The sequence below is a fragment of the Nerophis ophidion genome, linkage group LG15, assembly GCF_033978795.1.
Source record: "Nerophis ophidion isolate RoL-2023_Sa linkage group LG15, RoL_Noph_v1.0, whole genome shotgun sequence".
Lineage (NCBI taxonomy): Eukaryota > Metazoa > Chordata > Actinopteri > Syngnathiformes > Syngnathidae > Nerophis > Nerophis ophidion.
Window position 1 is genome coordinate 21,384,000 of NC_084625.1, and position 13,226 is coordinate 21,397,225.

General features: G+C 42.0%; 1 protein-coding gene across 2 annotated transcripts in view; it reads left to right on the top strand.

The window, feature by feature from the left end:
- The window catches only part of fam49bb (family with sequence similarity 49 member Bb), a 47,789-nt gene that overhangs the window by 29,724 nt on the left and 4,839 nt on the right, over positions 1–13,226 (top strand). For both annotated transcript variants that reach the window (XM_061921749.1, XM_061921750.1), the window contains 9 exons: positions 547–627; positions 1,051–1,172; positions 1,266–1,371; positions 8,160–8,299; positions 11,984–12,061; positions 12,157–12,273; positions 12,337–12,416; positions 12,489–12,615; positions 12,695–12,765. In XM_061921749.1, coding sequence (XP_061777733.1) covers positions 555–627; positions 1,051–1,172; positions 1,266–1,371; positions 8,160–8,299; positions 11,984–12,061; positions 12,157–12,273; positions 12,337–12,416; positions 12,489–12,615; positions 12,695–12,765 — 914 coding nt within the window. In that variant the 5' untranslated portion in view covers positions 547–554. The remainder of the gene's footprint in view (positions 1–546; positions 628–1,050; positions 1,173–1,265; positions 1,372–8,159; positions 8,300–11,983; positions 12,062–12,156; positions 12,274–12,336; positions 12,417–12,488; positions 12,616–12,694; positions 12,766–13,226) is intronic.

A 13,226-nucleotide genomic window follows, 5' to 3' on the forward strand; every position in this document is an offset into this window, starting at 1 on the left:
AATTGCTATTCCAACACCCAGTGAACACATTTGGAAGAGCCGTTTCTTTAATTTAAACATTTCAGAGTACTTTTATACTTAAACTCATCCTTTTAAAACTAACACCTTTTTGTGGGCTCTGGTCCAGCAGCTGCACACCCAAAAGTCTCTCCATCACGTCAGCCGACTGAACATTTAAAGCACAGAATGACTTCAGCATCAAGCTTCAAAGTGTTATATAAGTGTAAAAAGAGGCTACGCGATGTGACAGTGAAACTAAACTGTAAATTTGTAAAAAAAAAAAAATATTCTGTGAAATGCCTTTTTGTTGCCGGGTAGAAATTCAGAAAAGCAGAAAACCTCTCCAAGCTCAGTTTATTTATGGAGTTGCCGTGACATCTGCTTGGCAGCAGCCAATGTGCAGGGGGTTTGTATTTTTGGGGGGTTCATGAAAGCACCAGGGCAGAACGGAGCAGAGTGAGGTTCCCTGAATGCAACTGTGTGGGCGCCACTTTCACCGCACTCTTCTCTTCTGAATCATCGATTGATCTCCTTCTCTTTGCACAGGCGCCAACATGGGGAACCTACTGAAGGTTTTGACCTGCACTGATCTCGAGCAGGAGCCCAATTTCTTCCTGGATTTTGAAAGTGAGTGCGAGTCAGGACCTCACGTGCATACTGTATGTGAGCGTCGTGTTAGCAACTCCAGCCTTACGCCCTGTTCTACCTAAAGGCGCTTTTAGCAACCTGCAAGGTGCACACGGTTGTTGTGGTGCAGAGCAGAGCCCCCATCCTCCAAAGTAACACAGTGTTGTAGCTGGAGGACACTGCTTATCCTACAACTGTTTAGTCTTCACACTTGGCAAGCTCTCACATTAGGTCATCGCTTCCTAGAGACGTTTGAAAGAATGTTTCCTCCTTCCCCCAAAATCACAAAGATCCATCCATTCACTCACTTTTTGTGTACACTTGTCAACCACAAAACACATGATTAGGTGCACCCGCCCAAGCCAATGAAGCGATGTCACACAGTAAGGTGACCCACTGTCCTGATGTCCCCCCACCCTCCAGACGCGCAGCCCACAGACGCCGAGCGTGAGGTTTGGGAGCAGGTGGACGTGGTGCTGAAGGACGCCAAGGCCATCTTGGACGAGCTGCAGGCCTACAAAGGAGCAGGACAGGAGATCAGAGAGGTAAAATAAGGCTCTTATTTTTCAGAGTGATGGTAGAAGGAGAGAACAATGAAACAAACAATTCATCCAAACTCATCGTTTTATTCTTATTAGGCCATCCAGAACCCAAATGATGAGGCGCAACAAGAACAGGCTTGGGCGGCGGTGATCCCCCTAGTAGGAAGACTGAAGAAGTTCTATGAGTTCTCCCAGAGATTAGGTAAATCCTCAGTGACATCATTAGAGGTGGGAATCTTTGGGTTCTTCACGATTTGATCGCAACTCTTGGGGTGACTCTATGATTCAGAATCAATTCTCAATTGAACATGATTCCCGTGAAATATATTTGGTATATGAATAATGAACTTTTTTAGAAACCGGTTGCAAAATCTTGTCTTGTAGCTTATGTACTACTTTTACATGCAGTGTTGGCCTTAAAATCACAGAATATCAATCAATCCAACAAAAGAAAATAGAGCAACCCCAAACGTAGGCCCGGGCCGATATTCGATAAGCCAATAAACTGCCGATAAATTTAAGTTTGCAAGTTTTACAGCGTCGATAAATTGCCCTGTGCATTGTTCAAGAGCATTCCCTCTTTTTGTCGGTGTTAGCAGCTGCACGTTTGTGCCATAGCGAAGAGAAAAGAGGGTAGGAGGAGGGTTCTCTCGTCCTTCATTAAGGGTCTTTGACTCTTTGTGTGTAAAGGTGGGCCCGTTAGCATTTTGCAGCTAACATGGTCAAAATGCACAAAACCAAATTGCCAGGTGTGGCAATATTTCAGTTTAAACCTTTGCAACAATATGAGCCTATCTGCACCGAGGAGTCAGTTTGTAGAATGTGCCCTTATACAACAAACCTGCACGCCCACTTGAAACAACCACCCGACAGCCCACTCTCTCCCTGAGGCGTTCAGTGAACAAGGTGAGTGTAAACAAAACAGTGTGCGCTCATAGAAAGTGTGGTTAAACACATCACCGAAGACATGCTACCATTTAACATTGTTATGAAACTAGCATTTCTAAAAGTGATGCAAACATTTGTCATGTTGCCATTTGTCTGTTCCGATGCCATCTTCAGTTTGTTTTGCATGCAACCTGTAAATACATCTGCTTATAATGTAGTGTTTATATTGTTACTCTGCAATTTTGTTTAAGAAGGTCCTAACTTGATTGTCCGTGCACAGCCATTTTCAGATCACTCCATTGATGTTCAATGGGATATAAGTCTAGGCTCTGGCTGTGTCACTGAAGGACATTTACAAAATTGTCCTGAAGCCATTTCTTTGATATCTTGGCTGTGTGTTTAGGATCGTTGTCCCAGTCTGAGTTCAACAGCACTCTGGAGCAGGTTTTTGATCCAGGATGTCTCTGTACATTGCTGCATTCATCTTTCCCTCTAGCCTGACTTGTCTCCAAGTTCCTCGCTGAAAAACATCCCCACACCATGCTTCACTGTAGGGATGGTATGGGTCTGGTGATGAGCAGTGCCTGGTTTCCTCCAAACATGACGCCTGGCATTCACACCAAAGGCTTCAATCTTTGTCTCATCAGACCCGATCTTTTTGTTGCTCATTGTCTGAGAGTCTTTCAGGTGCATTTTATTTACTAAGGAATGGCTTCCGCCTGGCAACTCTGCCATACAGACCTGATTGGTGGTTTACTGCAGAGATGGTTGTCCTTCTGGAAGGTTCTCCTCTCTCCAGAAAGGATATCTGTAGCTCTGACAGAGTGACCGTCGGGTTCTTGGTCACCTCCCTGACTCGGGCCCTTTTCCTTGATTGCTCAGGTTGAATGTCCCGCCAGCTCTAGTAAGAGTCCTGATGGTTCCACACTTCTTCCATTTACGGATGATGGAGGCCACTGTGCTCATTAGGACCTTCAAGGTAGCAGATATTTTTCTGGACCCTTACCCAGATTTGTGCCACAAGAGGTCTACAGACAGTTCCTTCGACTTCATTCTTGGTGTGTGCTCTGCCATGTGGCACCTTTTATATATCGTGCCTTTACAAATGATGTCCAACCAACTGAGTTCACCACAGGTGCACTCTCATTAAGCTGTAGGACCATTTCAAGGATAATCAGTTGAAACAGGATGCACCTGAGCTCACTTTTGAGCTCCAAAGGCCAGAAATACCTATGTACATGAAATTTTATTATGGGGTATTGTGTGTAGAATTTTGAGAACAAAAATGTATTTATTCCATTTCGGAATAAGGCTTTAAGATAACAAAATGTGGAAAAGTCAAGCTTTGTGATTATTTACCGATTGCACTATATGCGTATTTTCAGACTTTGAAAAAAGATAAAATGAAGGTATATATTGAGTTTTAAAAAGCAAATGGCGCACAAACACACAAGCTATTGTTGTGTTGCAGTGAGAGGTGGGTGATATTGAAAATATGAGCTGGCTCATATAAAATAGAGCATGTATTGTCCCAGAGGGAAATTTAGTGTATTGATAAAAATATCATGTAGTGCATACGAGCCGCCAAGATCCCAGACATGCAGTGGAATGTAAACAAACTTGCACAGACGTGCACGTCTCAGCACTGTGCGCTGACCTCAGAGGGACTATACATTGTTTAATTAGCATGTCAGGGGGCTTAGGGGCTCCTTGATCTTCTTATGACCCTGAGGGTAAAGTTGGGGGTTGCATTGTGGACCGCCACAATCTATGGGAAGCTGTGGGCGGCGACAGCCTTGCGGTGGTTGTTATGTAACAAAGTAGGTCAGCTTGCCGCCGCCGCTCCATTTCGCTGTCTTGACTTTAAGGCTTCGGGGCCTGCCGTGGTCTCGGAAGCCCCCCGCCTGATCCGATATGCATGAGTCTGAGGCCATTACTGCGGGCTGGTGCAGCTACGTGTAGCGCTACGCTAATAGGCTCAGCCTCCAACATAGATGAGATCATGGAGAGGAGCTTATGTCATTGACTTTGCATATCATAACTCCTATCTGCTGCTCACTTCCTCTTTCATCCTCTGGTGCTTGGTGAAAATATATGTGAAGAGCAGCCATTGTTTTCATGAAAAACCTGACATCACACCCTCCAACTTGCACAAAATGTTTTTTTATTCAGATGCACCTTACACACACAAAAATCCAGCCGTTTAAAATGTGAATTACAGCCTTTAGATGATAAACTCAGTGATGCTGCTCATTTCCTATTGAAGCAGCTACTGTGCTAATTGCTAGCTAGCTTAAATGCTAACAAATACTGTGCACATTTTAGAGCACATACAACTATACTGTGACAATAACTGTCAGGAAATTGTCTTATCGTTAAATCTTTAGTTATAACACATTAGTCCCAGCTGCAATAATACTCCCCTCTCAATGACCACTGTTCCTTAACACAGGGAAAGCTAACATGCTACATAGTCAAGGAGAGTTGTGGTTGCTCACATAGTTGATGAAGAGCGAAAAAAGAACAGGTGTCCAAATTGTTGGGCACAGGTTCGGTGGCCACGGATGAAGCGCTGCCTGTCCAAAGTGGGGACCCGAGGTGGACCGCTCGTCTGTGCATCGGTTGGGGACATTTCTGCGCTGCTGACCTGTCTCCGCTCGGGATGGTCTCCTGCTGGCCCCAATATGGACTGGACTCTCACAATATTATGCAATATCCACTATGGCAGGGGTAGGGAACCTACGGCTCTCGAGCCAGATGTGGCTCTTTTGATGACTGCATCTGGCTCTCAGATAAATCCTAGCTGATGTTGCTTAACACGATAAGTAATGAATAATTCCGCTGGTAATCACAGTGTTAAAAATAACATTCAAAATTAAAAACATTCTCATGCGTTTTAATCCATGAAGTCGCATTAATGGTAAAAATAATTGTATTTATTATTGCTTAGTTTCAGAATAACAATGTCATTAAAAAGAATAACAAAATTATTATACTCTAAAAATGTGAGTCTTACTTAAGAATGCACACATTTTGTTGTATTCAGTGTTAAAAAATATTGGTAACACTTTAGTATGGGGAACATATTCTAAGTAACAAAGACTTAATTAAGAAATACTTGGACACTAGGGGAACATATAAGGGTCAGGGTTACTAATAAGCAATAATTCTGTGGTTATTGAGGGAAGACTCTTAGTTAATGACTTACTGTTTGGAGAGTGGGGCAAAAAGTATTTAGTCAGCCACCGATTGTGCAAGTTCTCCCACTTAAAATGATGACAGAGGTCTGTAATTTTCATCATAGGTACACTTCAACTGTGAGAGACAGAATGTAAAAAAAAATCCAGGAATTCACATTGTAGGAATTTTTAAGAATTTATTGGTAAATTATGGTGGAAAATAAGTATTTGGTCAACCATTCAAGGCTCTCACTGATGGAAGGAGGTTTTGGCTCAAGATCTCACGATACATGGCCCCATTCATTCTTTCCTTAACACGGATCAATCGTCTTGTCCCCTTAGCAGAAAAACAGCCCCAAAGCATGATGTTTCCACCCCCATGCTTCACAGTAGGTATGGTGTTCTTGGGATGCAACTCAGTATTCTTCTTCCTCCAAACACGACGAGTTGAGTTTATACCAAAAAGTTCTATTTTGGTTTCATCTGACCACATGACATTCTCCCAATCCTCTGCTGTATCATCCATGTATCCATTTTGGTATAAACTCAACTCGTCGTGTTTGGAGGAAGAAGAATACTGAGTTACATCCCAAGAACACCATACCTACTGTGAAGCATGGGGGTGGAAACATCATGCTTTGGGGCTGTTTTTCTGCTAAGGGGACAGGACGATTGATCCGTGTTAAGGAAAGAATGAATGGGGCCATGTATCGTGAGATTTGGAGCCAAAACCTCCTTCCATCAGTGAGAGCTTTGAATGGTTGACCAAATACTTATTTTCCACCATAATTTACAAATTAATTATTTAAAATTCCTACAATGTGAATTCCTGGATTTTGTTCACATTCTGTCTCTCACAGTTGAAGTGTACCTATGATTAAAATTACAGACCTCTGTCATCCTTTTAAGTGGGTGTACTTGCACAATCGGTGGCTGACTAAATACTTTTTTTGCCCCACTGTATAATAAGGCCATTAATAAGCACTTAAAAATGACTAATTAAGAGCCAATACATTACTAATTTCCAAGTTAATTAGCAATTAATTAATGGTGACTATGTTCTTCATACAAAAGTGTTACCAAAATATTATATGGCTCTCATGGAAATACATTTTAAAATATTTGGCTTTCATGGCTCTGTCAGCCAAAAAGGTTCCCGACCCCTGCACTATGGACTGGACTCTCACAATATTATCTTAGATCCACTATGGACAGGACTCTCACAATATTATGCTCGATCCACTATGGACTGGATTCTCACAATATTATGCTAGATCCACTATGGACTGGATTCTCACAATATTATGTTAGATCCACTATGGACCGGACTCTCACTATTACCTTAGATCCACTATGGACTGGACTCTCACAATATTATGTTAGATCCACTATGGGCTGGATTCTCACAATATTATGCTAGATCCACTATGGACTGGACTCTCAAAATATTATGGTAGATCCACTATGGACTGGACTCTCACTATTATCTTAGATCCGCAATATTATGTTAGATCCACTATGGACTGGACTGTCACTATTATCTTAGATCCACTATGGACTGGACTCTCACAATATTATGCAAGATCCACTCGACGTCCATTGCACCGGTCGCCCTGGGGGGGTCCCCCACATCTGCGGTCCTCTCCAAGGTTTCTCATTGTCCCATTGGGTTGCCAAAGTTTCCATGCCCTGATGTGGGATTTGAACCAAGGATGTTGTTGTGGCATTTGTAGCCCTTTTGAGACACGTGATTTAGGGCTATTTAAATAAACATTGATTGATTGATTTATTGATGATTATGTGGTAGGTCTTTTAATGGCCCATATTGTAGACCTAACTGGGCAGAAATAATTAACAATAGGAGAAATAGAGCAAAAGGAAAAGGCATAAATTAATGAGATAAAATACATTTGTTGATTTTAAAACAACACTTTGCCTTTTAAATAAATGTGACTATTTTTTACATTACAAAATTAGTTTGGCAGGTCTGTGAAATGCATGTTTGTAGGACACTACAATGTATAGGGAGTGCTCAGAATACATCATTTGAACTTCCTTCTACGTTTATAATCATTGGACAAATATTAAATGATTTTACCTCCCTGCTTGGCACTCTGGGGTGAAATTGGGGGTTAAATCACCAAAAATGATTCCCGGGCGCGGCCTGTGCTACTGTCCACTGCTCCCCTCACTGCCCAGGGGGTGATTGAGTGTGATGGGTCAAATGCAAATAATAATTTTGCCACACCTACAATCAGTGATACTTTTAACTTTAGCTTTCTGTTCAGATGTTCAAGCAATCTTGCAAACTTTTATTCTTAGCAGCCATGATTCAGGAGCGACACACACACAGTCGTCTCTGCTGACTTCTGTCTGAGTCTGACACGCCAACAATACAGAAAGATGTCTTATCGTTATGTCATAATCATTATGTCTGCAGACTGAATGTTAAGCAGCGTCTGCGTCTATAAATACAACCTCCTCCTCCTTCGGCTTTAAAGGTATTTCCAGGAGAGCTGTGTTTTCTCATATTTGTTGACATACGCCTTATGATTTGTGATCAGACTGTCGGCACGCCAAGGATGGACACCGGCTACGTATTTACATCCTGTCCATACAATTAGCATAATTATGTTTGAATGTTCCCTCCTCCACACTAATGCCACTGAGATAATTAGTCTCATCTGCATCTGAGCAGGGGACCCCCCGCCCTTGTCCCCCAATTCCAACTGGCGCTGAGCCTCGAGGCAGTTTGGGCATGAATGCTACCCCACTCACATCCTGTCCCCCCCTCCACTTGATACTTTATCAGGGTACACAACCAACATTACTAGATATCATTATGGTATGGTGGTGATTTTTTTCACTCCATGTCAAATTCCTTGTTTTTTTAGCTGATTATTTCTTTGACTTTGCAACGCAGAGGCGGCGCTGCACAGCCTGCTGGGAGCTCTGACCAACGAGACGTACTCCGACCCCACGCAGCACCTGGAGCGGGAGCAGGCGCTGGCCAAGCAGTTTGCCGAAATCCTGCACTTCACTCTCCGTTTTGACGAGCTCAAAGTAAGATTGAATCGTCCTGCCGATGCTAATCAAATCCAAACAACGCGATTAGCATTGAGTTGCAATCCTGCTTAGTGCTGATTAGCTGCACGTCAGAGGAAATGGCTAATAAGACTTTTTAAATCCATGTTTTCTTCAGCAGACGTCCGCTTTTATTTGGATAAATGTAGGGGGCGGGGGTGTCCTGCAACTCAGTATACATGCGGACTCAAACCTGCGCGCCCATGTGTTTTGACAGCTACTGAACTGCTTCACCCTCTCGCTCGCAAAAAACCCTAAAAATGCACCCGACCGCCCCCTGAGGGGACTCGCTGCGACATCCCAATTAGCGTCCGATAAAGAAGGGAAGGTAGGAAGTGCAAGGTGGCGTGCCAGGTCCACCCGTCACAAGCTTTTGACCCACTTTGAGCGTCTGAGGCGCGCGGACCCGTCTCGTGGCGGACATGGTCGAGGCGGACTTGCGAGTCCATTGAAGTGGGATTAGCATGAGGCAGGCGCCGACATGTTTGCATAATTAGCTGCAGATGAGCACGCGCGGCTGAGCCATGATTGAGGGCTCAACTCTGGTGTGACACTTTGTATTGTTCAGAAAATTAGATGTGCTCTATATTTATACACACTACTGTCATTTATTTGGGGTGCTTTAACTTTGCATATTTGGCCATGACGCATGTGTGCAAAAAACATGACAAGTGCTTGGAAATACAATTGAACTTTATTGGATATGATGCCATCTACTGTACAGTTTGAACGACAAAAACATTCAGGCAGTCCCATCATAATGTGTTCATGACTGAGGACTAAGGGTGGACAATGATGGCAAAAATAATCATCACTATTAATAACACGGCGTGGGGCCCCTGGTTCAATCCTCACCTTCTACCAACCTTGTCACGTCCGTTGTGTCCTTGAGCAAGACACTTCACCCTTGCTCCTGATGGGTCGTGGTTAGCGCCTTACATGGCAGCTCCCTCCATCAGTGTGTGAATGTGGAAACAGTGTCAAAGCTCTTTGAGTACCTTGAAGGTAGAAAAGCGCTTTACAAGTATAACCCATTTACCATAATAACACGATTATTCATAAAATTGAAAACTCGAGTATTTATTGTACTAACAAAACACTACTTTGAATATAATTTAAAAGAACAACAGATATAAATGACTAACAATTAATAAAACAGCAAAATAATAGTAACAACAATATCAATATAATAGAACTATAAAATTGTTTTTTGTTTTTTTTCTTTCTTCAGTTGTTTACCTCTTAAGCTTATTTTACCACCATAGCATGTGTGCTTTTTCCGTCTTAAATAAAAATATATTAAAATGCAAACATTTTTCTATTGGTGCAATAAACTTTTTGGACACAAATTTAAGTCAAAGCATAAGAAATGTATCAATAAGTGCCTTAAGTATATTATGCCTGTGTATGGTATTTTATTGAAACCTTTATTTTGCTAGTGCAGTTAGACTGGATGTTATGCATAGCACTGTTGTTGTGAAGGGGAAAATTCTGCTGCTGTCCTGACGACTTAAGGCTCTTTTAAAAGAAATAAAGAGAGCGACTGAAAGTCCTGTTTGTACATTGATCTCACATCCACGATGTCGTTAACAACAACACAAGCAGACAAAATGTTCTGTGGGTACATGGATGGATCTTGTTCTTGCTAGATTCAGCTTTGTAGTTTAGTCGCTGTTTCAAGTTTCTGCGCATTGTTTAGTTTAAGACGTGTTTCAGAGATGAAACATGAGACAATTTCCCTAAACTAAATTTTCCTCCTCACAATGACATCATTTCACTCACATTTATATACATTTTCCTAACATTCTGTGTGTAACATTTTATTGGCCAATTCTGTGATTCCATATGCCTTACTTTTTTTGTGGAGTTCAGTGATTCTAGCATAAGCTGTGTCAAAAAGTAGCAACCAAAACTTCTAGTAGATGTGCTCTTTTTTTCCACTCACACACTCATTCCAAGCTTAGGAATTTGCTTGCACGTTGCGTGGTCCATTATCCATCCATCCATCCATTTTCTACCGCGTATTCCCTTTCGGGGTCGCGGGGGGCGCTGGCGCCTATCTCAGCTACAATCGGGCGGAAGGCGGGGTACACCCTGGACAAGTCGCCACCTCATCGCAGGTTATACTGTAGTTTATTTTTTACTATTATATTTTTATATTGTGAAAGCCCTAGTAAGAAGAAATAAGGAGTGCTAAATCTATCTGTACTAATAAACCCAACACTGCAGTAGCTGGCAAAACCAGGTGGGGTCGAGGAAAAAGTTAAAGTTAAAGTACCAATGATTGTCACACACACACAAACTAGGTGTGGTTAAATCTGTCCTCTGCATTTGACCCATCCCCTTGTACACCCCCTGGGAGGTGAGGGGAGCAGTGAGCAGCAGCGGTGGCCGCGCCCGGGAATAATTTTTGACTGATTTAACCCCCAATTCCAACCCTTGATGCTGAGAGGTAATGGGTCCCATTTTTTTAGTCTTTGGTATGGCTCGGCCGGGGTTTGAACTCCCAACTTACCGATCTCAGGGCGGACACTCTAACCCAGGGGTCACCAACACGTTGGCCGCGGGCACCAGGTAGCCCGCAAGGACCAGATGAGTAGCCCGCCTGCCTGTTCTAAAAATAGCTCAAATAGCAGCACTTACCAGAGAGCTGCCTCTATTTTTTAATTTGTATTTATTTACTAGCAAGCTGGTCTCGCTTTGCTCGACATTTTTAATTCTAAGAGAGACAAAACTCAAATAGAATTTGAAAATCCAAGAAAATATTTTAAAGACTTGGTCTTCACTTGTTTAAATAAATTCATTTATTTTTTTTTACTTTGCTTCTTATAACTTTCAGAAAGACAATTTTAGAGAAAAAATACAACCTTAAAAATGATTTTAGGATTTTTAAACACATATACCTTTTTACCTTTTAAATTCCTTCCTCTTCTTTCCTGACAATTTAAATCAATGTTTAAAAGTAATCTTAATCAGGAAAAATTACTAATGATGTTCCATAAATTCTTTTTTTAATTTTTTCAAAAAGATCCAAATTAGCTAGTTTTTCTCAAATTTTTTCAGTTGAATTTTGACTTTTAAAGAGTCGAAATTGAAAATAAACTGTTTCAAATTTTTATTTTCATTTTTTTTGTGTTTTCTCCTCTTTTAAACCGTTCAAAAAAGTGTTTTTTTCATCATTTATTCTCTACAAAAAACCTTCCGTAAAAGGAAAAAAATGTAAGACGGAATGACAGGCAGAAATACCCTTTTTTTTTTAAATATATAGATTTATTTATTAAAGGTAAATTGAGCAAATTGGCTATTTCTGGCAATTTATTTAAGTGTGTATCAATCTGGTAGCCCTTTGCATTAATCAGTACCCAAGAAGTAGCTCTTGGTTTTAAAAAGTTTGGTGACCCCTGCTCTAACCACTAGGCCACTGAGGAGGTATGTGACTGAGAAAGTCTCCAAACGGATGCCAGTTGATCACGTGTAGGGAACAATACACTTCCATGCCCAAAAGCATTAAGGCAATGTTGAATAAGAATGGTGCTCACACCCAATTTGATGACTCACTTATTGAAACAAGCAATTGCCGTGTATTGACTCTTTCAGTAGATGGTAAATGTGCAATACAAAGTGTACACTGACTACTCTAACATTGTGCTTGTATTGTTACAGATGACAACTCCCGCCATTCAGAACGACTTCAGCTACTACAGAAGAACGCTGAGTCGCATGCGCATCAACAATCTACCGGTGAGGAAAAGCCCACATCATCGCTTCAACATGCAGGCTGGATTAAAAAGCATCAATTGGACGCTAAACCAAGTTGTTTTTCCTGGACGAGTCAGGCGGAGTGTGAGAACGAAGTCAACAACGAGCTGGCCAACAGGATATCTCTCTTCTACGCCGACGCCACGCCCATGCTGAAGACACTAAGCGACGGCACCACCAGATTTGTGTCCGAGGTGAGTGGACGACACCGCGATACGACTGCGTCCTGAAAAGCTGACTGCCCTTCTTTGCTGTAGAACAAGAACCTGCCTATTGAGAACACCACAGACTGCCTCAGCACCATGGCGAGCGTCTGTAAAGTCATGCTGGAAACGCCGTAAGCGAAGACCCGTGAGAACTTTAAACCGCCATCTGCCGTTTGGTGTAATTGTCCACGGTGCGTCAACAGGGAATACCGCAGCCGCTTCGCCAGCGAGGACACCGTGTCGTTCTGCCTGCGGGTGATGGTTGGCGTCATCATTCTCTATGACTATGTTCACCCTGTTGGCGCCTTCGCCAAGTCGTCAAAGATCGACGTGAGTACAGCGGCCAAACAAAACTCACAACTACTTTTTTTGTTACTTGATTTATTTGTTTGTGTATTTTCCTCCACAGATGAAAGGCTGCATCAAAGTGCTGAAAGATCAACCTCCCAACACTGTGGACGGACTCCTCAACGCTCTCAGGTACCATATACTAGAATGTCTACGCTATTTAGGTATAAAATAGTGTGTACACTACATACATCTTTAGATCTCTACACTTAGCATACAGATAGAAGCACATAACCAGCATCTGAACTCCCACTAATTGAGAGGGACTGGAACCCAGATCAGCAAATTAAGAGTCAGTGAAGTTGACCACTGAGCTATGCTGGTATAAGATTGCAGTACACATGTGATTAAAGACACTCAAACGCATGGCCAACAATCCCAGAAACCACAAAATGGCTCAGTGGTTAACACTGTTTCTTATGAAGGGGTTCTACATATATATGTACACAGTGTACATATATGTATATGATTATATTAGGGGTGTGGGAAAAAATCGATTCGAATACGAATCGCGATTCTCACGTTGTGCGATTCAGAATTGATTCTCTTTTTTTTTTTTCAAATCGTTTTTTTATCAATCCAACAAACCAATA